Source organism: Malaclemys terrapin, chromosome 4 (genome assembly GCF_027887155.1).
Source record: "Malaclemys terrapin pileata isolate rMalTer1 chromosome 4, rMalTer1.hap1, whole genome shotgun sequence".
NCBI lineage: Eukaryota > Metazoa > Chordata > Testudines > Emydidae > Malaclemys > Malaclemys terrapin.
The window spans coordinates 67,391,007-67,417,356 of record NC_071508.1 but is presented as its reverse complement, the minus strand read 5'-3'; the positions used below and the strand labels follow the sequence as shown (position 1 = coordinate 67,417,356).

The 26,350-nt window shown below is 40.2% G+C and overlaps 1 protein-coding gene across 3 annotated transcripts in view; it reads left to right on the top strand.

Annotated features, from left to right (window-relative positions):
- Positions 1 to 26,350, top strand: part of GAS2 (growth arrest specific 2) — a 135,209-nt gene that overhangs the window by 52,077 nt on the left and 56,782 nt on the right. For all 3 annotated transcript variants that reach the window (XM_054024623.1, XM_054024624.1, XM_054024625.1), the window contains exons 4-5: positions 7,171 to 7,312; positions 21,157 to 21,220. In XM_054024623.1, the coding sequence (XP_053880598.1) occupies positions 7,171 to 7,312; positions 21,157 to 21,220 (206 nt within the window). The remainder of the gene's footprint in view (positions 1 to 7,170; positions 7,313 to 21,156; positions 21,221 to 26,350) is intronic.

The following is a 26,350-nucleotide window of genomic DNA, read 5'->3' as shown; positions in this document are numbered from 1 at the left end:
TTTATCAGGTGTTAAGAAAATATTGGTATCCCCCTGCGATTCTTCAGAATTGGCCCAATCCTCCAATAATTGAAATGAAAGGGTATTTTGCTGTTGGCTTCAGTGGGAGCAGGATTGGGCCCTAAGTTTGTGGGCAATGGGGTAGAATATAGTGTGATATATATTCAATGCATGATATAGTTCTTTAGCATGTAAGGAAACTTAGGCTGTATAGTACTTTGCTATTCTGTGGTCTTATTTTAAGCATTTTTTGACAGTGATACTGTTTGCACTGATAAGTTCTGTCATCTGAGTAAATAGAAGGGAGGCCATGAATTATTTATAAAGCAAAACACTTCCTTCCCTCCCTCCCCCCGAGTCTAGCACATGTTTTGTGTTTACATGCCATTGCTTGTCACTTCTGATTTCATACTTGTTCAGGCCACCTGTCAGTGACATTGGCAAGATGTCTGTTGGTTAGACTGGATAACACAGCAGTCAGACAAGCTTAATAGTTCAGGAACCTAGACACTTTTGCGATTTGCCTTCAGTGGATCTTCCTATAAATTGTGTAATCTAGAAGTCTTAATCATTATTAAAGTAAGATTTTGCTAGCTTCATGAAAATATCTCTTTCATAGTGAAACTCGCTTGACTGATACATTTAAGAGGCTGACCTCAGTTGTCAAGGTGAATATATCTAATGTATGGGTAACACACTAAATAAACATTATGTACTGAAACTAACCCAATATGGGCCTGACACATTACTGCATGGCCATACTCAATTGTATTTCTATTTCCAGGCTTTTCCATCTACTTAAACAAGGAGACACAGAATATTTAGGTTTCAGAGTAGCAGCCGTGTTAGTCCAGCGAGAGCCTGCTGAATTGGAATTAATTTGCAAATTGGACACCATTAAATTAGGCTTGAATAAAGACTGAAAGTGGATGGGCCATTACACAAAATAAAACTATTTCCCCATGCTTATTTCCCCCCCCTCCCCCCAGTTCCTCACATCTTCTTGTCAATTGCTGCAAATGGGCCATTTTCATTACTACTACAAACAGTTCTTTTTCTCTCCTGATAATAGCTCACCTTAACTGATCACTCTCCTTATAGTCTATATGGTAACACCCATTGTTTCATGTTCTCTGTGTGTGTGTGTGTGTATGTATATATGTATACATATATATATATATATATATAGTGATGGGGCAAGGCCAGATGGCTACAGTAAAGTAGTGAGGAACAGGTATGTCAGCCCCAGGCTAAACAAATCCCTGGTACCATGGTAACCAAATGGCAGTTGCTCCAGGTTAATCAAGACACCTGGGGCCAATTAAGATCCTTCTAGAAGGCAGGAGAGACAGCTAGATTGATTCGGACACCTGAAGCCAATCAAGGACTGGCTGGAACTAGTTAAAAGCCTCCCAGTTAGTCAGTGTGGTGTGGGTGTCAGGAGCTATAGGAGGGAGCTGTGCTGTTGGAGGAATGAAGTAGTATGAATTCATATCAGGTGCAAGGAAGGAGGCCCTGAGGTAATTGTGAAGAAGATATTGAGTGGGGGCTGCTGTGGGGAAATAGCGCAGGGAATTGTACACACCCTATTTCCAAAAAGTCAGCTTCCATAGCTGCTAAGTTTAGGGTCCCTGGGCTGGAGCCCAGAGTAGAGGGCGGGCCTGGGCTCCCCCCCACTCCCCTCCCTGATTAATCACTGATACTGGGAGACAACAGAGACTATGTGAGGGAGGGTTGTTTCTCCTCACCTCCCTTGTTGGCTTATGATGAAAATGGCTCAGTAGACTGTGACCCATGCCTCTAGAGAGAGAAAAGCTATGTGGAGGGTCACAGTGAGCCTCTGAGGCTAGCAAAATCCGTCAGGAAACGCAGGACCCATAGAGTCAAGGACAGAACTTTGTCACTATATATATATATATATATATCTTCCTACTGTATTTTCCACTGTAAAGCTTCCACGAAAGCTTATGCTCAAATAAATTTGTTAGTCTCTAAGGTGCCACAAGTACTCCTCGTTCTTTTTACAGAATATTTAGAGTCCGATTGTGTTGGTGACACCATGTGTTGGTGACGATGCAGAGCCACAGTACTCTACGTGAGAGTTCTGGAAGACACTGTGCCTCAGCAAGGCATAATGCCTTCCTGAGATCCCTGGCACAAAAGGTATCATGGGTGCAGCATGCTCTCCTACTCAGCTCTGCAGCCCAACATAGAGGCTCTAACTCTTTCCCACCCTCTTTGGGGTAGTAAACACTCAGGAGGCTAGCACAGGGATTGCAATCCTGGCTGGCTCCTATCCCAGGTGTGCAAAGGAGGAAGCTTTGTGCACGCCACCTTCTTAATTACGTATCAAGGTGTGGGAGTCAACCAAGGTTTGGTTCTTAAATTGGTCTTGCATGAAGTTATTACACACCTAAAGTGATTTAAAAATGAGAAGGTATCCAGATTTTGTGAGGTGAGTTCACTTGATCTTCTTAATGTCACAACTGAGTAAAATGATCATCCACATATCTGTAGGGACACTATGGGCCAGATCCTCAAGTGATGTAAATGACTTCTCTCCATTAGCTTCAATTCTATCAGCTGATCTGGCTCTGTGTCAATAGGCTTATGTAGCAGCCTCAGACTGGGTTTTGGGTGGATATATAGTCTAGTGAGTCAAATTAACAAATAATGTTGCCAAACAACACATCTTTGAGTTCACCCATATATTGGAGCTATTGTAAATTAACAACATATCTTTCAAAGGTTTGAGTATAGTAAAAAGTATTATAAGCCATTGGGCCAATTTCTAAACTCATTACACTGGTCTTGCATTATTTCAATTCTGCTTATTCCATTAATTACTCCTGATTTGCAGCAGTGTGAGGTCAGATTTGGGTCCAATGTGTGTCTGTTGGAAATGATATTGAGTGAAATAGTGGTATAATTTGTATTCATTAGGAGAATCATCAGCATCAAGGACTCAGTTCCATAAAACTCAAGATTTCTTTCTATTTTGGTGGCTTTCCGAAGGACATAGCCTGCCCCTGAATCCTTATTCTGACAAAACTACACTGATTTTTTATTAGCTTTCTTTTTCACTATTGTTCTGCCTTTGAAAGCTCTGTATGCAGGAGCGGCGCCAGGGTTTTTGCCGCCCTAGGCAGGAGGTCCTTCTGCGCTCCTGGTCTTCGGGGCACTTCGGCCGTGGGTCCCGGAGCGAGTGAAGGACCAGCTGCCGAATTTCCGCCGAAGACCTGGAGCACGGAAGGACCCCCCCGCACCACCAAATTGCCACCCCGCAAATGCTGGTGCCCTAGGTGACCGCTTAGGTCTACTAAATGGAAGCGCCAGCCCTGTCTGTACATTACTTTTTATTCCAACGAAATTCTCATTCACTGAGAGTTCACTGAGAAAGGAGTGCAGGCTTGGGTTGAGATGGATGAATGCTTCATTACATCACCAAGAATGGTGCAGGTCACGAAGGAGAACTCAATTGAAAATGCGAAGCAGTCAGTGCTTTAAAGTGTGAATTTGCCTCAGGATTCTGATGCTCACTTGCTCTTTGAGACTGTTCTGATATGAAGAAGGTGTTACTCTAGAAACCTGACTAGTGCTAATTGTTAATATTGTTAAAGCCCAATCCTGTGAAGAGGCACTTCTATTGACTTCAACTCAGCACTTCTCAGTATGGGGACCTAAGCCAGAATGGAAGGGAAAAGCATTAGTAGTGGGGTAAAGGGGGACAGCTAGGAGGACTGGGTGGGATTTCAAACAGTGATCAACAGACTCTTAATTAGATTCAAGAGTATTTTGCCACCCTCCGTATCTGCTCTGACTCTTACCCTGTGAGATCAAGCCTAATGTGTCACATCCTTGGTATTGCCAAACCCTGTGTACAAAATCATGAGACAGGTTCCCCAAATAATGATGATTTTTTTTGTTTCTTTTTTTATTTGCCTCACGGTGTTTGTCTCTGATGTTCACTTTTTACAGTTTTTCTCTGTACCCATGAGGCCTAGAAACCTACTTAAAAATAAAAAAGCTGAGATTCGAACATAACCACCTCACTCTTGGGACTGGAGCTTTAAGAAAAAAAACACCAAATATCAACAGACTTGCAATAAAATCAGGAGCTGGCAAAACTCTCTCTATTGATATTAAAGTTTTATACTGCCACACATCATCATATTATCTTACAGCCCTGCATGTAAAATCAATAGCATTAGCAAAGTCCCTAGAGGACTTCATAAAGTCTCTATAACTTCTTCTTTTATGGGGTCACATTTTGCCTGGGGTAGGTGTTTTGGGAGGGTTGAGAGGAGTTCGGGAATAAAGGGGTGTTCAAGCTGTGAGTGTTTCTTATGGTAGTAAAAGTTTTCTCAAAGAGGAAGGCTTTGCAATATTTCCTAAAGATGGTCAGATTCTGGATTCACCTGATCTTCTGTGGAGCTAAACCTCCTTGACCAAGATACTTTGTCTTCAGCTTTCACTTTATCTTCAGCTTTGTCCTGGACTTTGAGATCTGCATTATTCCAGAGGAGCCCAGCTGTTTGAGGGTTCATAGATCAATATTCAGTCTGTGGTATGCCTGGGCTTTTGCTTTGAAAATTAGGACCATGGTCTTAAACTGGGATTGGATGCTGTCTGGGAGCCAGTGGAGGGACTTGAGCACAGGCCTTATTTGTTCATGGGGGACTGAGCCATAGAGTAGGTGGGCAGCCTCATTCTGTACCAGTTAGAGCCTGAGCATCCTCTTCAGCTTCAGATAAAGCAATCCAGTAATCCAGCCTGGAGTTGATAAATGCATGGCTCATGGTAGCCAGGTCCTCATCTGGGAGAAAGGATGAAGTTTCCTGGCAAGCTGGAGGTGAAAGGAAGCATTTTGGGAAACTGATGCTACCTGATCATCTAAGTTTAGTGAGGAGTCGAACAAGACTCTAAGGCTTCACACCACTTTGATGAATAGGGGCTGTATGGCTTCGTTGGAAGGTGGAGACAGAATTTTGGCTAGATCTTCAACATGTTTCCCCTTTCTGACCTGCATCACTTCAGCCTTGCCTGGGTTCAGTTTGAGCCAGCTGCTTTTCATCCAAGAGCAAATTTCCTGTAGGCATTCTGCCATTTTAGTAGTAGCAGTGGTTCCATCAGTTCAGAATGAGATATATAGTTGAGTGTCATCAGCATCAGTGATATTTTTCTTAAAACCTATATTCCAATGCCTTTCACTATTTAAAATAAACTAGTGAAACTAGTGATGTTTGGGAAGTTGCACTGTTCTATACTACGTCCTTTGGTCCTTAACAAAAGGAATCATTTCTTTTTTCAAAACGGTATAACTCAAAATTATTGGGCCTAATTCTTGAACTCAGCTAAACTGTGCTTGCCACAGGACCCCAGGAGCTGACATGTGGGAACATGGATATATGTGGCCTTTATACCCCTTCTCTCCCTATTCTGGTCCAACTGGGGGCTCGTTCAGTCCTATGGCTACTGAGTTACTCCTAGCTGTACCTGTCACTTATTGGATGTTTCTGGAGATGGGCATTGCTGGAACATAGCAGCACTCTGGCCACATGCTCTAGGCTAGAGTCCAGAAGGCAGTTTTGCAGGGGCAGCCATCTTGCAAAAACTGTGAGTTGGCTGGTTAGGCCAGCTTTATGGCTTCTTTGTACTATTGGGGCAGCACAAAGAGGTCATATTAGACCAGACAATTGGGTGCATTATCTTGATTATACATTACTGCTGTGTAACATATTTTATACAAACTGCATCTCAGAGTTCTTTATAGAATTATTTCTTAAAGATTGGGCCAAATTCTGGTCTTGGTGAAGTCAATGGAAGTCTTGCAAGTGACTTTAATAAGATAAGTGTTTGATTCCCACCCTTCCTGACTGCCCCACATAAGCCAGCTGTTCCTAAATCCTGTAATTAGTGTGCTGCCAGCAGCTGGGGGTCAGGTGAAAGCCTTCTAAAGTCATTTGATTTTTTTTTCTTGCAGTGTTTTATGTGATGCTTTCAAGAATTATTTGGACTGTTGATAGTAACTGTTGGACATAGAATTGGAAACTGCTACAGACACCATTTGCATGTTCTCAGTTCTTTAGTTAATGGCTCTTGGATCTAACAACCAGCTCCAGTACAGAAGCAGTTACTCCATAAATCACTTTAATGGCAAAGCTGCACAATAAAAACAATAAAACAATTTTGGGGTCTGACTTTCTAAGTGATGGGGCAACTTTGGAAAGTTATGGGGTAACAATGGTCACTTCTCAGTTTATTTGACCTTCTGTGGCAGATATATAGGTTTTGACACCGTAAAAATGAGCTTTACATGAAAATTAAAATTTTTGATAGAAGCTTTGCATGTATGTCTTGCAAATGCAACTAGGGTGCAACACTCCCTCCGTTTTTCTGTGCTGGTCATTCTTTTTGGACCAGATTCTTATCTCAGTTATGCCCGACTAAGTCTGGAGTAACTCCCTTAGAATCAATGGTGTTTAGTTAGAATTACTCTGGTATCACTGATATGAGAATCTGGCTCTATCCTAGTCCTTGATTTTGTAAGTACTGGATGATAGTGTATGCTTTACTCAATGGGCTTGTAAAGTCAGCTGTTCAGAGTGTAGATTGTGCAAAACTGCCAGTGTTAAGAATTTTACAGTCCCAAAGACTCTAGCACATGCATCACTACCCCTGTTCCTAAGGTGTTTCGTGGTTACTAATAACAGATGTGAATACAGTATTTTCAAAACTGTAGTGTTACCTTTATAAATGACCAGAAACTGGATCCCAAGCAATCCACCCCAAATTTTGGGGATGTTCAGATCCAAATCTAGATCCTTACTTAACAGCTGACTTCTTATTCCATTAGTTCAACCAAAACACTGGATTTCAAGCTCCCAAACTTGAGGAAAGTTCTAGTACTGATCCAGATCCAAACGTCACATCTTGGGTCAATCTCTTAGTACTTTTAAAAGCTCTGCCAGGCTAATGCTTCTGTGCCAAATAAATTGTACTATTTATTTATCTTTGGCTGTAATTCTTTAGGAAGTGAGCAAGAGTGACAGTTGACCCAATACATATATATCTATGCTGCATGATGTGATTTTACGTTCCCCAGGTACAAATACTGCCCTTCCAAATATCATATACCTAGAATGAGGATTTTTTGTTTTATTTTTATAGACCCTGCCAGTGCGGAAGATTCCATGCAAAGCCAATGCTCCTTCAGGGTCTTTTTTTGCACGAGACAACACAGCAAATTTCTTATCCTGGTGCAGAGATGTGGGGGTGGACGACACATGCCTATTTGAATCAGAAGGCTTGGGTACGTACTTGCTTATATGGTAATCGACAATGTTGAAAGAAACTCTGCTTTTATAGAACTAAAAGGTCAGCTGTGCTCACACTGATTTTAATGGGAATTGGATTAAACCAATAAGGCAAAAGCACTCCTATTTAAAATAGAATTGGCCACTGAATATCTTTTTGGTCCAGGTGGACATTTTGCAGATGGTTAACTTTCATACGTGCCTTGCCACATATGTTAGAAGTATAGTGCAATCCACTAAAGCTGGTTAAATAGCATTTCAAAATACTATATTCATTTAAAAAAAAAGAGCAGATGATAGGAAGAAACATACCAACACAGTGTTTTTAAAACCTAGAAATTAAGTTGCTTAATATATTGCTGGCACTCAACCTGTGGCCCTTAATCAATCAAAATTCCTATTTATTTCACCGGCAGTTCAGTTTGAGTAAGAATTGCACAGTCAGGGATGGCACTAGACACTCGAGTGCCCTAGGCCACTGCTACCCAATGGTGAAGGGGGAACCTTTAAAAGGACAGCCCCCAATCAGTGATATCCTGGCTGGGCCATAGCTGTCTAGAGCTTTGGATCTCACCACTTACTGCTAACCTGATGGAGTGCCAGGGCAGCGGGGGTGCATCTGGACAGACACTTATAAGCATTAAGAGTATGCAATGGACATGTTCAAAATTAGTCATATTTTAATATCTACATATGAGACCCCATGCCATTTTTAGATACATAATAGTCATTACTGACCAAATTGCTCCATGACATTGTGGCTCATTGTGTTAAAATGGATTGTTAAAAGAAAAAAAAAATCTGTTTCTGAACTAGAACTTTACCATTGGTCAGAAAAATTTAATTAATTAAGCACCAGGACCAAGATCCATTGAAGTTTAGACACTGTTTGAAACCTGCAGTAAAGTACAACTGAATTTCATCTTGTAGTAATAGATATAATAATAATAATAATTAATAAGATAATATAAAACTAAAAAAAACTAAAGCAGCTGTGACAGAAATTAAGAGGAAGATGATATTGTAATATCTCCTGAGTCTGCATTCACCCTCCCTACCCCACAAGGGATGGGCACAAAACCTATGCACCACTTAAATCCCACTTAAGCAGGACTTAGGAGGTACACAGGCTTTGTATTTGCCCCCTGCACAAAGATGTGTTTTATGCCAGGTACATTTTTTTTATTGTACAAATCCCTGATATTAGAATGGCCTGGGATTCTTGCTCCTTAGTTCACCAAATAAGACGATTCTTTTTGTCTCTGGAGAGTAGGGTCCAAACATGCTCACAGTTTTGGCTGCAGGAAATTCACCATTATACCACAGATTTGGTAGGTATATCTCAGGAAGGGAGAGAATATGAAATTATTCTCCCCATCCCACACTGACTTCTTTTCATCTGATTACTCCTCAACTGCCTGGAGGAGAGTGATATTCAACACTCATGCCTGCAGCTGCTCCACTACAAGAATGGACTATTTCAGCTAAATCATCATCCTAATAATGCTTCATACCTATTACTCTTCTCTTTTGAAAGAAAATGTAGGACAACTTTTTGCCTCAAGATTGCATTTCAGTAGAAAACACAAGATGAAGAGAATCGATTGTTTGCTTGTGATCTGAACTCAGATAAAAGCCTAAAGCTGTTTTGATGAGACTAATCTGTTTGTACTGAAGATAAATGAACACACTGTACTGCATCAAGAGGCTTCTGTATTCAGGTCCTCAAAAGATCTTTGACTGTATAAGTAAAATCTTTATCTCTGTTGCAACTGATCTGTTCCCCTTCTGTTCTAGTGTTGTGCTTTCTGAGCACTATTATTTGTGAAAGGATCTTGCTTCACTTGTCACTTGATCTGTTCTATTCTTACGCTGTTTTGTTTAATACACAAAACTGTTGTGTATCCCTTGGGGGAAAATGTTTGGCAGAGAAGAATTTTGAATGTGTTGACAAAGACCAGTTTTGAGGCTAATGCTTTGAAGATATGTGGATTGTATCTTATCACATTTTATGTAGGTTAATCGTATTTTTGGGTTAATCATCCTTCTCCCATGGAAAAAAAATCACATGGAAGGCAAACAAAATGATCACACTTCCAAAGCTCTGAAGCTGTGGAATATCTGAGGCAGGGGGGTTTGCAAACACATGGGGGAGCAAGAGGAATGGACCCCTAAATGTCTGAATATTGTGAGATCAACAGCTGGATCTGTGGCTAATCTGGTATCTGTGTGAAGAGTAAGTCCCTGGATACTCTCTCTCCCCCCCCACCGGCTCACAGACACAGTGCTGCCATTGGCCGTGCCCCTTCCAATTCCACTGAAATACAAGTACAAGAGACTTTCTTTATTGGACAATTTCCTCTCTTAAGAAATGAAGCTAAAGTATTCCTGAATGTATCAAGCACAATTCAGATTAACCTTTATTAGAAGAACTTGATTAAGCAACTCATTTTTGTTGATTGGTTGAGTGGTCCGTTAAACATGTTTTGCTGTTTATGGTTGTTTTTTTTCTCTTTTTGAGTATTAATATCTAGCAAGATATCCATGCTAATGGTTAGAACACCTGGAAGAATTGAGGCGTGACTCACTGTCAGATGTAGGACCTGAAACTAATTTGAGCTCCTTTTCTGAAATTGACTAGATCACAGGTTGATGGTGTCCATTTAATTATAAAGCTTCAAGCAATGAGAATTAGTATTTTTACCTGCTTTTTGCTGGAGCTCTTAGCACAATGGGATCTTTATTCTGATTAGGGCCTTCGAGTGCCAATGCAGTAGAAATAACAACTGCTGTAATAGACCTTTACATTCACTTTCCCTCTGGACAGCAAATAAAAATTCAGTGAAGCTAAGAAATATAGAAGTGGTGAGATATGTCTGCACATGACATACTGGTGTTTGCATTGCTTTATGAAAGATCTTTGTGTCTTTGAGACTGCATAGCTCTGGAGATGGGGTCATTACTAAGGTAACAGTTTTTGGGGGTTTTTTTGGTTATAAACCGAATTGATGTGTAAAACCTGTGTAAATTGTCAGTGGTATAGCAAATGTTTGCTCATCTAGTCTCCATGGTCCTCAGTTTATTGGTCTCAGTCTACCTGATTTTGTGTCCCTCTCTCTTCTTTATTATCTTGCTTGTCTGCCTATGGTATATAAAACCTGCTGTAATTAATTAGAACCACTGTTACATCTATATTTAGAATATTTCCCTGTCCTTGTCCTATTTAAATCTAAGCTCTTGCTCTAATTTTCTGTTTTTGCTGTGTCTGGTTTTATGAGGATGATTTTGATAATGTTTCTGAGTTGTTGAAAATGTTTGAATAATTTATGATGAAATAATGAAAAAATGCCCTGAGTCCCTTGCAGGAGGGAATAAAACTGCAGACACATTTGATAAATAATAGTAGTAATAATAATAAAATAATTTATATTAACTATTATTAATGTTATTAAATTTGGATCCTCCTCCTTGAGGGAGGAAAAATCATTTAATAAATCATGGAAATCATAACAGTGGCACAAATATGTATTCCCGGTGTATCCAAAGCTCCCATTATGATCTATTTCTTAGACCATAATCACTCACAGATATCCTCCCTCAGAATTGGGCACTGTATAAAAACAGAAGCAGATATAATCACTGCCCCAAAGGGCTACACACTATTGATTTTAATGGGAGTTTTGGGAGTTAGGGAGGCCTCAATTCTGCAAGGTACTGAGCACTCTGGATCTGATCCAGTAATGTATTTAAGAACAAAAGATATACATCCAAATGGATTACCACTGTCACCTACACTTCTCCCCTCAGACTTCCTGTATATTTTTAAAGCTATTGCTCCTGTGCTTAAAGGATAAGCACAAGCTTAAGTGCTCTGTTGGAGCAAGGCCAGAGTGCTCAGCACCTGTGGGACCAAGGTGAGAATGCAGGATCTTTGGTAAGGAAGTAGAAGAAACGATGTATTCTATTTATTTTTCTAAGTACAATTATCATGTCATCAAGCAACTTGATTTTACAGAGGTCCTTAACGGGTATAAATCCTGAAGTGTGTAAATAGTGTGTGGACACACTGGACCTGATCTCACTCATTCATACCAGTGTGAGTCAGAGAAGTGAGTTCTGATTTACTCCAGAGTGATGGAGAACAGAATCTAGCTCATTACTTTTTATAAAATAGTTTGCTCTTTAGTAATTTATCGTCAAATGAGATACTTTTATCAAATAAGATACTATCTTTTTAGACTTACATTGTTCCACTACAATGGAGTCTGTGAAGCTGAGTTGCCTCACTTCGTTCGGAACTCTGGGGCCTTTGTGCCTCAGGCTGGCCCAATAAGTCTCTTTCTCCATTGCCTTTCCCGTTATGTAGTTAATTACACCCATGTGAAGTGGGTATAAAATGCTACTGGAGCTCAATGATACCATATCATACTCACTTTGCACTTACTATGCACAGGTATGACTGCACAAGGAGCAAGGCAGGAAAGAATCAGGCGTAATGTCTCCAGCGGTAGAGGGGACTGATACATCAAGACCCAGAAACTACCAGCAGCATCTCTCTCTCACACCATATTTCTCCCTTCCCTCAACCCTTTACCAAATCAGCAGTATTAACACTTGCATGGAACAGTCCCGAGTACTACAACTGACCAGCCCCAACTGACCAATACCACTCTGACCAGCCCCAATGGAGTTGCACAAGAGGGGGGGTTGGGGAGACTCCTTGCATCTTCCTCAGCACTGGTGCTCCAACATAGTGTCCCTTTTAGTCACATCTTTCACAAACAGCATATCTAAAGAATATGGGATTAGAATTACTTACCAGCAACAACCTTATCTACGGTCCAAATTTTTGTCCTATAGGCAAATAGTGAGTGTTGCAGTCCATGGGTTGTAGTAGCATTTGTACCTGCAACATCCCGCAGAAGTTCCCCTGTGCAGGGATATAGGCCAGTGGATCCATGAGACTATGATAATGCAATTTACTAGAAGAAGTTTGCATTCAATACTGAGGTTATTTTGGTGTGTGGCTTAGACCTGAAGAATGTTGTACTCTGGCAAAACTCCCATTAGCCTCAATAGGAGTTTTGCCAGGGTAAGAATGATAGAATTCAGCCTGATGCACATAATTAAGAAAGTTAAGGACTCTTTGTTAACAATGACTGTGTCTATTCTCTAATGTTATTGGATGGTTATAGGATGTGGAGCCAAAGAATATTCTTCATCTATTTCTTCGAAAAGAATCTACACTGCAAGAAAAGGGTTTGCCATTAACTGTGCCAGCATGCTAATGTGTGTGATTTGTTTTAGGTGTGTTTGATGGTATTGTTCTATTCATCCTTTGTGCTTGTATATTCCGTGTGTGTGTGAGAGAGATGTCTGACATTGACTTCTTTTGATGCAATACAATGACCACCCCTTAGTAGAGTAGGTTCTCTAAACAGTGGTCTGCATTGTTTTAAAGTTAGTAGTAGAATAAAACACAGATGTCTATGTCCTCCACTCTAATGTTGCTTTTTCACGGCTGTCAAAAATATCAAGCAAATATTTACTGCTTACATTTTATATGCACAACATAGAGCAGTTTTTTCTCTGTAATACTCTTAGTATTTGCTCAGATTTCACATTTAAAAGAAAGTAAAAACAAAATAAAATCTATGACTATGCCACTATTTTTCAAATGACTATTTACAATTTGAAATATCGGGTTATACTTCATATCCACTTGCATCAGAATAAGACTTTGTTTCTATCCTTCACAGTGTTTGACTAAACAATCCACATCATTGTGAGCGTGTCTTGTCACTTTGAGGACTATAGAAGCACCTTGAACCTTATTTTATTAGCACTACATTAACATATACCAGTAAATCTCAAGTGTTTAGATGTTCCATAATTAATTCCATATTTATACCACAGTTGAGATTTAGAAGTCATGATAAATCCCATTTGAAAAACTTTTACAGATTGAGAGATATACCAACACTATAACTGAATATAGTGAAAAAAATAGTGAAGTAGCTCACTGAGATAAGAGTGTGAAGTTATCACTCTCTCGAACACTGAGAAACTTGAACACAGCGCAGAACAATTAAATTGAGTTTGGGGGAAGGTGGAGAATAACTATTATTTTGTTGTCATAATATTGTCCCAATATGTGGGATTGTTTCCCTTAGGTATTTATGAAGGTTAAAGGATCTTTGGTGATTATGGGGTGGGGACCAGGTATTTAGAATGAGATTTTCAAAGACACAAATATGGGTTATGGGCCTAAATCTCACTGAAAATCAATGAGATATAAGTTCCTAAATCTCATTTGTGCTTTTGAAAATTTCCCCCTTAAAGGTCAGGGAAAATCCACATTAATGACATAATACTGTAGTCACAAATAGTGGAAATTCAACCCAACTGCTGTAATAGGCAGTGCAGGCAGTGACGCCTGTAATTAAGGTTGCCAGACACTTTCCATAAAAGCTTGTTTTCAGCTGCTTATAACTTGCCAGCCTCAAACTGTTTGGGCTGAAATCTTCCATGGTGCATTTCTGCCTCAGGATGAATTTTTTTGGAAAGTTTCATCTGAAGTGGTTCATCCATTCCTGAGCGTTAGGGGAAAATATGATTTGCCCATGTTAAAAATATTCTTAAAATGGCTTTATTGATAAGAACGAGCACCTTTATACTTTGGAGCATTTTGCGGGCCAGGTCACGGTGGTGTCAGGGATGTCATTTTTGCCATTTCAGTGAAAATTTGCCCAGATTTGACCAAGTTATAAGCCTCTGACAAGTTTCACATGCTTGATAGAGACTTCTTAAAATTTAAGAGCTATGTTTTCTGAAGATTCTGTCTCAGCTGAGTATGCTCCATCCCCTCACAGTTCCTAAATGCTGACCAGACTGCAGATGCCATCCCTACAGAGTGACTGAGTATGTTCCAGGCCAAGTCTGCAGGGGCTGAGCAGGACTTTCCCTGCAATTACTCTTCCCAGATACTGGGGCCTTCTGTGGTGCTAGGCACAGACTTGCAAACTGTCTCTCCTGCATTCTGAATGCTCCTTTGCTGGCGTCTAGATAGTGAGGAAGGGAAAGAAGAAATAGCCTGACTCAAGTTCAGAGGAGTGACAAACAGGGGTGGGAGGAGGAAAAGATGTAGGGTGGGGTGATAGGGATAAGAGGTGAGGGAGGAATGTGATAGAAGCCTGGGAAGAGTTAGGAACAGGATCCAACAGTAGGAGAAAGGGGCAGGAGCAGAGGGGGGAACGAAATGCAGGAGGATTAAAGACAAGGGGGTGGAGGAGAGAGGCAAGAGCCAGGGTGGGGGAGGACACAAGTGGGAGAAGGATGGGCAGGAGCTGTGGCATCGGGGGATGGGGCAGGAGTTACTCATAGACTCATAGACTTTAAGGTCAGAAGGGACCATTATGATCATCTGGTCTGACCCCCTGCATGCTGCAGGCCATAAAACCGTCCCTACCCCTTCCCTGGACTCTGCTGTTGAAGTCCCCAATCCTGTTTTAAGTGACTTCAATCAGCAGAGACCCTCCTGCTAGAGATCCCTGCCCCATGCTGCGGAGGAAGGCGAAAAACCTCCAGAGGCTCAGCCAATCTGCCCTGGAGGAAAATTCCTTCCCGACCCCAAATATGGCGATCAGTAAGACCCCGAGCATATAGGCAAGAGTCTCCAGCCTGACCCCTGTCAGTCATTATACTATTTACCTACCATTGCTTGGTTTTCCTTGACTACTATGCTTTACCATTAAACCATTCCCTCCATAAACTTATCTAACTTAATCTTAAAACCAGACAGGTCCGTCGCCCCCACCGTTTCCCTCGGAAGGCCGTTCCAATATTTCACCCCTCTGACGGTCAGAAACCTTCGTCTAATTTCAAGCCTGAACTTCCCCACGGTCAGTTTATATCCATTCGTTCTTGTGTCCACATTAGTACTAAGCTGGAATAATTCTTCTCCCTCCCTTGTATTAATCCCTCTAATATATTTAAAGATAGCAATCATATCCCCCCTCAGCCTTCGCTTTGTCAGACTAAACAACCCAAGCTCCTCTAGTCTCTTTTCATACGACAGGGTTTCCATTCCTCTGATCATCCTAGTGGCCCTTCTCTGCACCCGTTCCAGTTTGAGTTCATCTTTTTTAAACATGGGAGACCAGAACTGCACACAGTACTCCAAATGAGGTCTCACCAGCGCCTTGTACAACGGAAGCAGGACCTCCTTATCCCTACTAGATATACCTCGCCTAATGCATCCCAAGACAGCATTGGCTTTTTTCACCGCCACGTCGCATTGTCGACTCATAGTCATTCTGCGGTCTACAAGGACCCCTAGGTCCTTCTCCTCTTCCGTTACTTCTAACCAATGTGTCCCCATCTTGTAACTAAAATTGTTATTAGTCATCCCCAAATGCATCACCTTACACTTTTCACTATTAAATTTCATCCTATTTCTGATACTCCAATTCACAAGCTCATTCAAGTCTCCCTGCAGGATATCCCTATCCTCCTCCGAATTTACAATGCCTCCCACCTTCGTATCATCCGCAAACTTTATCAGCCCACTCCTGCAATCGGTTCCGAGGTCAGTTGTTGGGGAGAAGCTGAGAAATATATGTAGGAGCTGGGGAGCAGGGAATAAGAGCAGAATGGGACAGGGAGAGGCTGGGGTGGAGGGCAGGGGACAGATGCAGAAGAGTCTGTAACTATTAGAGAACACTTCTCTAGAAAACCTAAAGGACTTTGTACTCAGCAGTCCTTTGCTGTCTAGCAAATAGCTGTGAAACCTGCAAAGTGGGAATCTCCATCCCTGTCTAATGGGAGGCCCACGTAGAAGATAACAGCCTTCTACTATTACCAGTTATTCCCTTTGCTGAAGTGGTATCCGGTGGATCTAAAGATCCCCATCCTGCTGATGACCCATATGGGAGGGGAGAGGGGGCAATATGGTTTCACAAGATGAAATTGTTTTTTCTATATTTACATTTTTTTAAAAAGTTAGGAAATTGCATACCAAAAACCTACATTAATTGAACATTAAGGTTGGAAAGTCAAGCACTCAAAATTAAGAAAATGCTCAAATTAAGGCTGCCCTTGTAACCTTAATTCAGCCCTTGTGAACATATGCTTTATGACAGTGTTTAATTCATGTTCAGATACCATTTTTTTTTCTACAGGACCACTCCCTCATTTAGTGCCCAGGACAGTTTGTATTCTGGGAACAAATCAGACTTGTGTAGTGAAGGAGGCTGTAGGGTCAAAGCCTCATTTTTTTGCAGAAGTTGGAAGGTGTGGTCTGAATGAATAAGGGGATTGTAGGAAGAGAAAGGACAGACTAATGGCAAAAGCAGTTGAATGGCACCCTGGAGAACAGAGTTCCTGTGTGCTGCTGGGAAAATCACTTAAACCAAAATTTTCACAGGTGTGGTTGCTGATTGCGTATTCTTCATTTTCTGGGTGCCTGACTTGAAACACTGGGGTCTGATCTGTGGAAGTGTTGAGCACTCACAATTGTATCAGAGGGCACTGGGTGCTAGGAAATGCTACATACTCTGAAACATAAGACCCTAATTATCTCATATAGGGCATCCCAAATTAGTTGACAAGTTTGGCTTTAATTCTATAGCTCCATTTCCATGCATAAAATGGGGATAATAATACCACCTTACTTTACATGAGTGTTGTGAAGATAAATTCATTAATGTTGTAAAATGCTAAGATGACAGCACCACAGAAAAGCCTAGAAGGAAACTAGTAATTCTGTATTCAGTGCAGGGTTTGGATAGTGTGCATTGAATAATGCATGTGGCCACACACTGAACGATGAGGATTTTTTTTTCAAATGGACAATACCATCCATCCTGTGCACTGAATGAGTCAGAGATCCTGTGGAAAAAGTAGTATGTGATCATGTAAATTAAAGCCTTTGGCATATGCCAATGCACCAGGGGGTCAAATTAAGTTTGCATAGGCAGCCTTATTTCTGTCTTTTTCTGACTATGAAGTGCTTGATTTTGCAACCCTAACAGTTTTTAATGTAGGTTTTTGGATGTCATAAATGTTACATGTATGTGATAATACAAAGTGTGTTAGTGCTCGTTTAATAATATTGTCTTGAAATTATTATTAGAAATGCATTGAATATATATGATAAGAAAATGAACATCAAACACAAGGGAGGAAACTTAGGCATCAGAAAAGATGAATCACAAATGTATATTTTTATTCAAACTGCTTGAGAGGGATTAAACTGCCACATAAACTATATAATTAAAGAATCTACATATGCTAAATGATGCACTTCTTAAGGACAGAGTGAATTGTTGGCAGGAAAATACAAATGTCTCCTTTTTTACATCCATCCACCCATCCATCTAGTACATTGACCTGGGTTGTAAATGAGAAGAGAAGTTTCCCCTAAATGAAGACATAAGGGACCACACTCATCCCTGGTGTAACTCTAGAGACATCAGTTGAGTTATAACATGAATTATTTTGGCCCATTGAGTCTTATTTTATTCCTTATGATGCTTTCTTTATCAAGATGAATGTCTATTGCTACAATTACAATAAATCTGGTATTTAGCAAACTTGTATTTGCCACTCAGTGTTTGAAGGATCAGGTAACCTTTCAGGTCAGAAAGTTGAGGTACTGGTAATAATTTAGAAACATACATTAAGTTAGATTCCAGTAAGTAATTCAGAAAATTATGAATACAGTTCCCACAGGAAGCAACAGCATACCACAGGTACAGATGTAAGATTTCCATCTGAGTCTGTAATCGCTCACTCCAAAGAGGAATTTCCTCTAATCCATGAACTGTATTACTTGTTACTGAATATATGTATGTACTGGTATCAAGGAACTGCTTTTTAACCCTTGAATGCAGACACATTAAACAGGATTCCTACCTTGCTCCAGTACAGACAATGCATGGGCATTTTCCTCAAAATCACAAAGATAGACACAGGTTTTCCTGTTCAGTTCCACGTTTATACTCTGAAATACCTGCTTACATCATTGTCAAAGGATAACATAAATGAAAGTCACACTGGCATAAAAAGTTTAGAAGATTTCCACACCTTCTATCACACCTTCCATCAAAGATCTTAAAGCATTTTACAAACACTGAATTTAGCCTTACAGCACTTCTGTGAGAAAAGGAGGTTTTGTTCCCCCCATTTTGCCGAGGGAAAATGTGTAGAGTAGCGGCCACCTTTCAAAAAGTGGATACTAATATTGAGTACCTCCAGTTTGAGACAGAAGGCATCTCAAATTGAGTATCTAAAAAAGGCACCCACAATCATTGCTCACTTCTGCACATTTTGGCTTTAGAGACTTTCTCAAGTTCACATAAGAGGTCTGTAACAGAGGTAGGAATGGAACCCACGCCTTCTGACTTTCAGAACTTTGCCTTAAATCCTGACTAAATTGCCTTGTTAGCTAATAGTCCATTTAAAAGCACTAGTTGTAAAAAAATATAAGAATTCTGTTTTGAGAATCTAAACTATTTCCAGTGGGTACTGTATTCTATACAGAATGGCCTTTGTTTTCCCCTGAAGTTCATGAACGTGCATGGTGGTATAGTCCTTAGGAATGCTAACATTTTGCTGTTAGAAATACTGTATCACCATATTCTTATCACATCACCAGATGTTTGTTTTTATGGTTGGTTATTGCCTGCACAGCTTGTCATGCTCTAACAATGATTTCACTCTTTCACATTGTTCATTGTGAAATGCATGAAATGTGTCTGGAGCATTGTGGGTCAGATTCACTGGAGCACATTGTTTTCATTTAAGAAGTAGAAGTTTGAGCATTGGCAGAGACTTTATGTCCTTCATTCAAACCTTCTTCTTATGTTTACAAATACTCCCCCCCCCCCCCCCCCAAATGCAGTCCCCCCAGCCCAGCCTTACATCAGATGTGTGCAGATGTAAAGTAGAGGTCAAAAATATTTGCCACCTATACTCCACCAAGATATTTCCAGAACTGGTTTATCCAGTGTGTTCTTGCTGTATATTTATATATTTCTTAGCATTAAGATACATTTAATATATTGATTATGTTGAAACAGTTTTCAGGTGGAAGCAGCAGAATGTATGTCTGGGCCATCGGTGTACTTTTTTTTATTTAACATATTGGTTTCTCAGTAAGATTAAGTCTTCCATCCATGAATTAGTTTATGGCAAGGAAGAATATTAGGAAGGATGGAGTGTCCAGGTCTTTTTTTACATCTCTGATATGTCTAATAACAGATGGCAGTAGAATGGAAATTCTATTCCCAATACCTTGCCACTTAATTTTTCTGCTATGCAGTTTTCCTTCTGGAAATATTTTTGGTTCAGATTCTAGGGGGGAAATGCATATATATTTTTTCAAAGTATTGCTGAATATACAATCCCAAAAGTCATTGGGACAGATCCTCAGCTGAGTAAATTGTCATAGTTCCATTGATATCAATAGAGTTATACCAATTTACATCAGCTGAGGATCTGTCCAACTTTGTATTAATTATATTCAGAGATATCTATCTCAGCAGTTCCCACTCAGAGGTCCCTGTGTGCAGCATGTAGGCGAAGATGAAAACTTCCTTGACTTAAAATTTTTAGCCTCTGAGGCACCTATTGGGAGGTGTTTTTCACCTGGCTAAGTCAAGTGAGTCAGCACGTTCCCTAAATGTTCATATAACAGCTATCTAAGCTCTCCTGAACACAACCGAGGTAGACCGATTTCTCTGCCACTGGTCTTCTGGTTCAGGATTAATTTATTCTTCAGGTGCCAAACTGAGCCCTGGAGTAAGAAGGCAAATATTCCATTAGACAAGGGTAAACTCGTCCATTTACACCAAGGTCTGAATTTATCCCCAAGAGCAGGATTCCACTAAGACAGGTATCTCTGGAGAAAAGAAAAGAAGGTACCTATAATTCTTATCCTCTGAAGCTATACTTCCAAATGGATTGCTCATCACCCACACTTCTCTCCTCAGATTTTTTGTATATTTTTCCTTTTTTACTGGGCCTCTTTGGGGGCAGGGGGGAGTTACCGTCTCCAAGTTTCTAAAGGAATTGATATTGGAACATGATGGTGCTTTCAAAAGTACCTGACTGAGTGGTCCATGAGGTACTGCAGCTGCCTCCAAAGCTTAAAAGCTATGGGAACTCCCCCCTACCCCCCAGGTCTTGCACTGGACCCAAGCATGGCAACTTGCATAGATGCATATCTTCAGAGAACAAGATTTACAGACAAGTAGCTTTCTTTTCAAGAGCTGAGTGACTTCCTTGATTACCCTAAACGCACATTGTATTCAGAGGGAGTGCTTGAGTGCACAAGTAATACAGGATCAAGTTTATAGAAGGATTTGTCTTCACTAATATAATTTTAATATTTGCTCATTTATGCAGAGGAAGAAAAACGGTTTCCTATGGAATACATCTTTTTAATTTATAAAAAGTGATCCAGAACCCTTTGACATTTCATTAGTTTTTAATGTTCTTTAAGAGCCCTCCATTTAATGTATAATGGCGATAGGTAGGCTGTATTATACCAAATTGTATAAACCAAGCTTTGGTGATCTAGGCTGGGATTTTCAAAGGACCCTAAGGGAAATTCAGTGGGAGTTGGAAGCTCCTTTGGAAATGCTACATCTTAGGTATTAATCCTGAACTCTTTATTCAGGCAAAAATATCTTGGAAGCCAATGGCAGTTTTGCCTAAAAGAGGCATTCAGGACTAACGTGCTATTGACAGCCATTAGTAAGCGGGGATCTGTTTATTACTGAAACCCTTAAAATACTCTTTATTGTAAATATTGTCTATCTTCATTTTGCTTTTGCAGTACTCCACAAGCAGCCCAGAGAAGTGTGCCTTTGTTTGCTGGAACTTGGAAGGATTGCAGCCAGGTAGGTGAAAATATTTAGAGAATTAAAAAATAATTATATTTTGACAGCAGTGCCTACTGAGAGACTTACTAACTCAGTGCATCTTCATGTTAGCATTTACACTGGCCGGGGTCAAGGCAAGCACCCACTGATAGTTACACAAGAACATCTTGTGGGCAGTTGTTCAAAGAATATAATCAAATCTCCCTTAATATAGCAATACGATTTTTCTGCTGTCTTCATATTGCAAGGGGGAAACTGATATGAAAAGAAGTTTAAAATTAGAACAGTATTTTTCTAAATAAAGTTGTTCAATTCTTACTCCTTATAATCATGTTGTCTCTGTAACTAATCAAAACTATTTTCTCTCTAAATCTTTTATATTCGCATCTAACCCTGATCCCACTGAGGTCAATGAACATTTTCCCACTGACCTCAGTGGTAGTAGAATCTGCCTTCAGATAGCCTAGATCTGATTTCATTTACTCTGGCTGTAACCTCATTGACTTCAGTGGAGTTACTCCTGATTTGCACCAGTCTAAGATAAGAATCAAGCTCAGAGATTGAGTCTCTGCTACTAAGACAACTATTGCTCTTGCTAGATTCTGTCTATGCTTTATTCGTAGAGGTCAGATCGTGATATCTTTACATAGATTACAGTGAACTTGTAATCCCTTACATGAAATCAAAGGGGCTATTTATGGAGTAAGGTATTTTCAATGTTAGTAAGGATGTCACAAGCTAGTCCTAGGGCATTATAACTCCACAAGGTATCATTCTTTGTTTTTAAGAAAAAGTTTGCTTTAAATTCATTCATATCTTGAAAAGCAATTTCACTAAATTGTTCCCTCACTCCCAGGCAACCCCATTCCAATGGGGATTGCATGGGAACGAATGTAGAATTTTGCCAGCTGCACTTGACTTCTTTAACTTAAGTTTGTATATCCTGGGTTTTCCCATTTGTACTCTTTCATAGCAGTGTATCCCTTAGGTGTAAAAACAAATTCCAAGCCATATCGTGCTATCACTTACTAAGCACAACTTCGCATTTTTTTTTTTTTTTAAAAGACCATGCCTGTTTATTTTGGGTTATAAAAGATCTCTTCATTTCTTCATCCCATGCAGTTAATGGGAATTTAATGTTTAAAAAAAAAATAGTATCAAGATACGGTGTAAAGAAAGTCTCTCTCTGTGGCACAGCCCTAGCTGGGCTGGGGCCCTCAGCACGCCCAGTTGTCACCATGGGTTGGCCTAGTACAGGCCACAGCCTCCTAATCCTTCCAGTGGACCCCACCTTGTGGGCCTGCTTCTTTGTTTCCAGGTGGGGGGAAAACAAAAGTTCAGATTCCACACAAAATAAGGCCCCGCCTCGGATCAATAAAAAAGCAAAAATGTTCGTGGCACCACCTTACTTCAGGGGTACTTACGTTGTTGGAGTCCTTACAGCTGGGTAGCCAAGTCAGTCTTTCCCTATCAGGGTTGCCCCAGGGGTCTCTGGACTCCTCACAGAGCTGGGGGAGTTTCTTGCATGATGGTTACTCCTGCTGCACAGGAGCCACTCCTTTCTCAGGGCTTCCTCCCTTGCTGACTGAAGCGCCTTCCTTTTTAAAGCCCTGCTCCCAACCATGCATGATTGCCAGGGCTGGAAAGGTGGGGCTACCTTAGCACACAAAGCCTTCCAAGCCCCTTCCCTTTCACATATGGCTCATATTTTAACCAACCTGGGAGCAGAGTAACAGGCAACACCTTCTTCCCATTTTGACTTATTCCTTTTCCTCCCCCCTAAAAAAATCCTATCCCAATATAGGATTTGCAAACTCTCCATAGCCTAGTAAGTTTTCAAGATGCACAGGAAATGCTGGAAGGGGTAACATAACAGGGTTATGTCATTTAAATGACAAGTATCTAATGGCGTTCTTGCTTTAAGTGTGCTAAAATCTGAGCTACGTGGGAGACGAGTGTTTTGAATAGACTCTGTGTTTTGTATGTTGGCTGGGTTTAACAAAGAAGAAAGCATTTTAATAAACCGATCTCTGCTATAGCTATTGCTTTAAATTACCCAGGAGTAACAATAAGATGTTAAACAGACATCTTTCTTGCTTTTTAAGCTCTGTTCACCCTGAAGATCGAACTAACTGAACGAACAGTCTGTGGGGCCTGCTTTTCAGAACAGGAATCTCAAAGATATAATGTTAAAAAGGAGCTTCTACAGAGTCCTAAGGAATTAGGAAAGGAAGAGACACTGAGCAGTTATAAATACATTTTTCTTCCTTCTCCAAAAGTACAAGGAGGTGTTTGGAGAGATCATCCATTCACCATTAAAAATCACTTATGAAATCCTCAAAAACTATTTTCTCAGATTTCAGTGTTTAGGGCCTGATTGAACTCCTAGTCAAGCCACTGACTAGTGGGTCTTTTCACTGATTTGAATGAGAATTGGATCAGGCCTTTACTGAGTGATAGATAGTACAGATGTTTTTTCTGTGGGGGAAACCAAAACCTTCCCCTCACCCTATTAAACTGGCATTCTTTCTAGAAACAAACCTTTTAAGGTTCTGTAAAGACTGGAGACTTTTTTTTTTTTTTCAGCTGTAACTGGAATGTAGAGGAAACAGAGAGAAAAAAATCTGATTTCATTTAAACAGGTGTAAATTTAGAGTAACTATTGACACCAATGGAATTACTCCAGACCATAATTGACAGCTGAATTTGTCTGAGGGAGTTCCTCAGGAGATTTTCAGATTACTTATTTTGCTGATCAAGGGTCTGATTCCCTTTTTGCTTACATCAGTGTAACTCCATTGACTTCAAAAAGAACAGGAGTACTTGTGGCACCTTAGAGACAAATTTATTAGCGCATAAGCTTTCGTGGGCTACAACCCACTTCTTCGGATGCATATAGAGTGAAACATATATTGAGGAGGTATTCTCACACTTGCTTCTTATCAAACTGTCTGTACTGAGCTATCTTGATTATCACTTCAAAAGTTTTTTTCTCCTACTTAATTGGCCTCTCAGAGTTGGTAAGACAACTCCCACCTGTTCATGCTCTCTGTATGTGTGTATATATATCTCCTCAATATATGTTTCACTCTATATGCATCCAAAGAAGTGGGTTGTAGCCCACGAAAGCTTATGCTCTAATAAATTTGTTAGTCTCTAAGGTGCCACAAGTACTCCTGTTCTTTTTGAGGATACAGACTAACACGGCTGATACTCTGAAACCGTCCATTGACTTCAGTGGAGCTACACTACTTTATATCTGTGTTACCGAGAAGAGAAGCAGGTCCTAATCAGGGGGAGATAGCCATTAAACTGCCTGACTTTTTTGGTTTCTTATCAAAACAGAACCTAAACATTGGGCCATGTTGTGTCTTGGTAGCCTATAATGAGGGCAGAGCAAAGTCAGCCTTTTCCAGACAAGAGGTAGGCACAATCTGTCCTCTTCTAGTTTGCACATCACTATCAGGTACATGTCACTGTGTAGATGCTACTAGATAACTCACCATACATTATGGAAGCCTTCATTATTAGCAAACCATCTAAATAGTTTTCAGCATGTTTTCCTTAGTGATTTGTGCCCAGCTTCTGTAACCGTTCAGAGAGCTGGGCTGATACTGTATGCCCACTCAGCAGAGAGATGGAGCAGCCTGACTTGATTGAGCTGTGTCACCATTTGTACTGAACACATCATCTAGCAAAGAGAGAAACTATTGCAAGTTACTACTGGAGCTTTCACTTAAATGACCGAATGGGAAATTTCAGAAATGGTAAAATTTTTGAGGAAATCATATAAATAAATAAACACCCTCTGACAGTGGGTTGGCCTTTCATTAGTGAAGAGTTTATTTGTATTTCAGGCTCTTTACAGACCTTCAGGTCCTGAGCCTGCCGTAGTAATCTGTGGTCCCAATCTTGCGGTCTTTGCTCATGTGAGTAGTTCCAGTTGAAGTATACTCATGAGAGTAAGAAGTGCAACATCAGGGACAGTGTTAGACAGAGGGTCAGCCCATTATCAGAAATTAAAATCTTGTTCTGCATGTAAACAATTGCTAATCAGCTACTGGCCCCAATCAATAACTTTCCTGATTTTGCTCTTTTGTCCATGTGATGGAAATTAAAGCAGGAAATATGAGTAGAGTGTATAAGACTCACAGACTTTTCATTAAAATTAATACAATGAGCCAAATTCTGTACTGACTGATCCCACATGAGTGGATTGATAGTCCTTGTGAAAGATGGATGATTCCTATGGGGTAAAATGCAGTACTGACTTAAGCTATCCAGTTCCATTGCAATCAATGGGATTGTGCAGGTCTGATTCATTTTCACACTCTTGTAAAGTAGGAGTAGCTCCAGTGAAATAGTTGGAATTACACTGAGGTAAAATTGACATAAAAGAGAGCAAAATCAATCTCTCTACGTGTGTAAATATGTCTTAAAGAATGCTTACATTCTGGAATGCGAATTAGGTGCAAATATATCTGTGTGCTGCTTTTTGGTGGTATGACATGCAACTGTCTGTTCTACAAAAAGAATTGGAATTCTTCTTACGTGGCTGTAAAACTTTTTTTTTTTTTTGTGTGTGTGTGTGTGTGTAAATCAGCCCCCAGATGTCTTTTGTTTGAAAATTATAGTCTGTTGAGAAGTTATATCTTTCTGGTATTGTACTTAATTTTTCCTTGGGAAAAATAGGAAGTGGTACTCTTAGAAGTCTATCGGAGATCATTTTACTGTCTGATGCTGCTCTATTTGTAGTTATGCAGAAGACAGGCTAGAAAGGAGTAGAAGAGGAAATTCCCAACATAGTTCTCAGAACAGGGCTTATACCTTTGATTGCATGGCAAGCTACTGGGAGACAAGCAGAAGGATTTCTTTGTCGATTCAACCCTCTAATTAAGCTGTTTGATTGTGATGCAATACATGGAGGATACATGTTTAAATTTAATTTCTGCTGATTAGTAGAAAGAAGTTTGTTAAAGTTATCTATAATAATTATATACTGTCTATTGTAATGATAGAAATCAGAGGTGAGTTAGATTCTGAAAAGCAGCAGAAGCAAAGAAGCAGCATTAATGAGAGTGGGAACGGTTTATTTGATGAGTAAGGCCTGATGCAGGTGTAGGCTTAGAGCCCAGGGGGAATTTAATG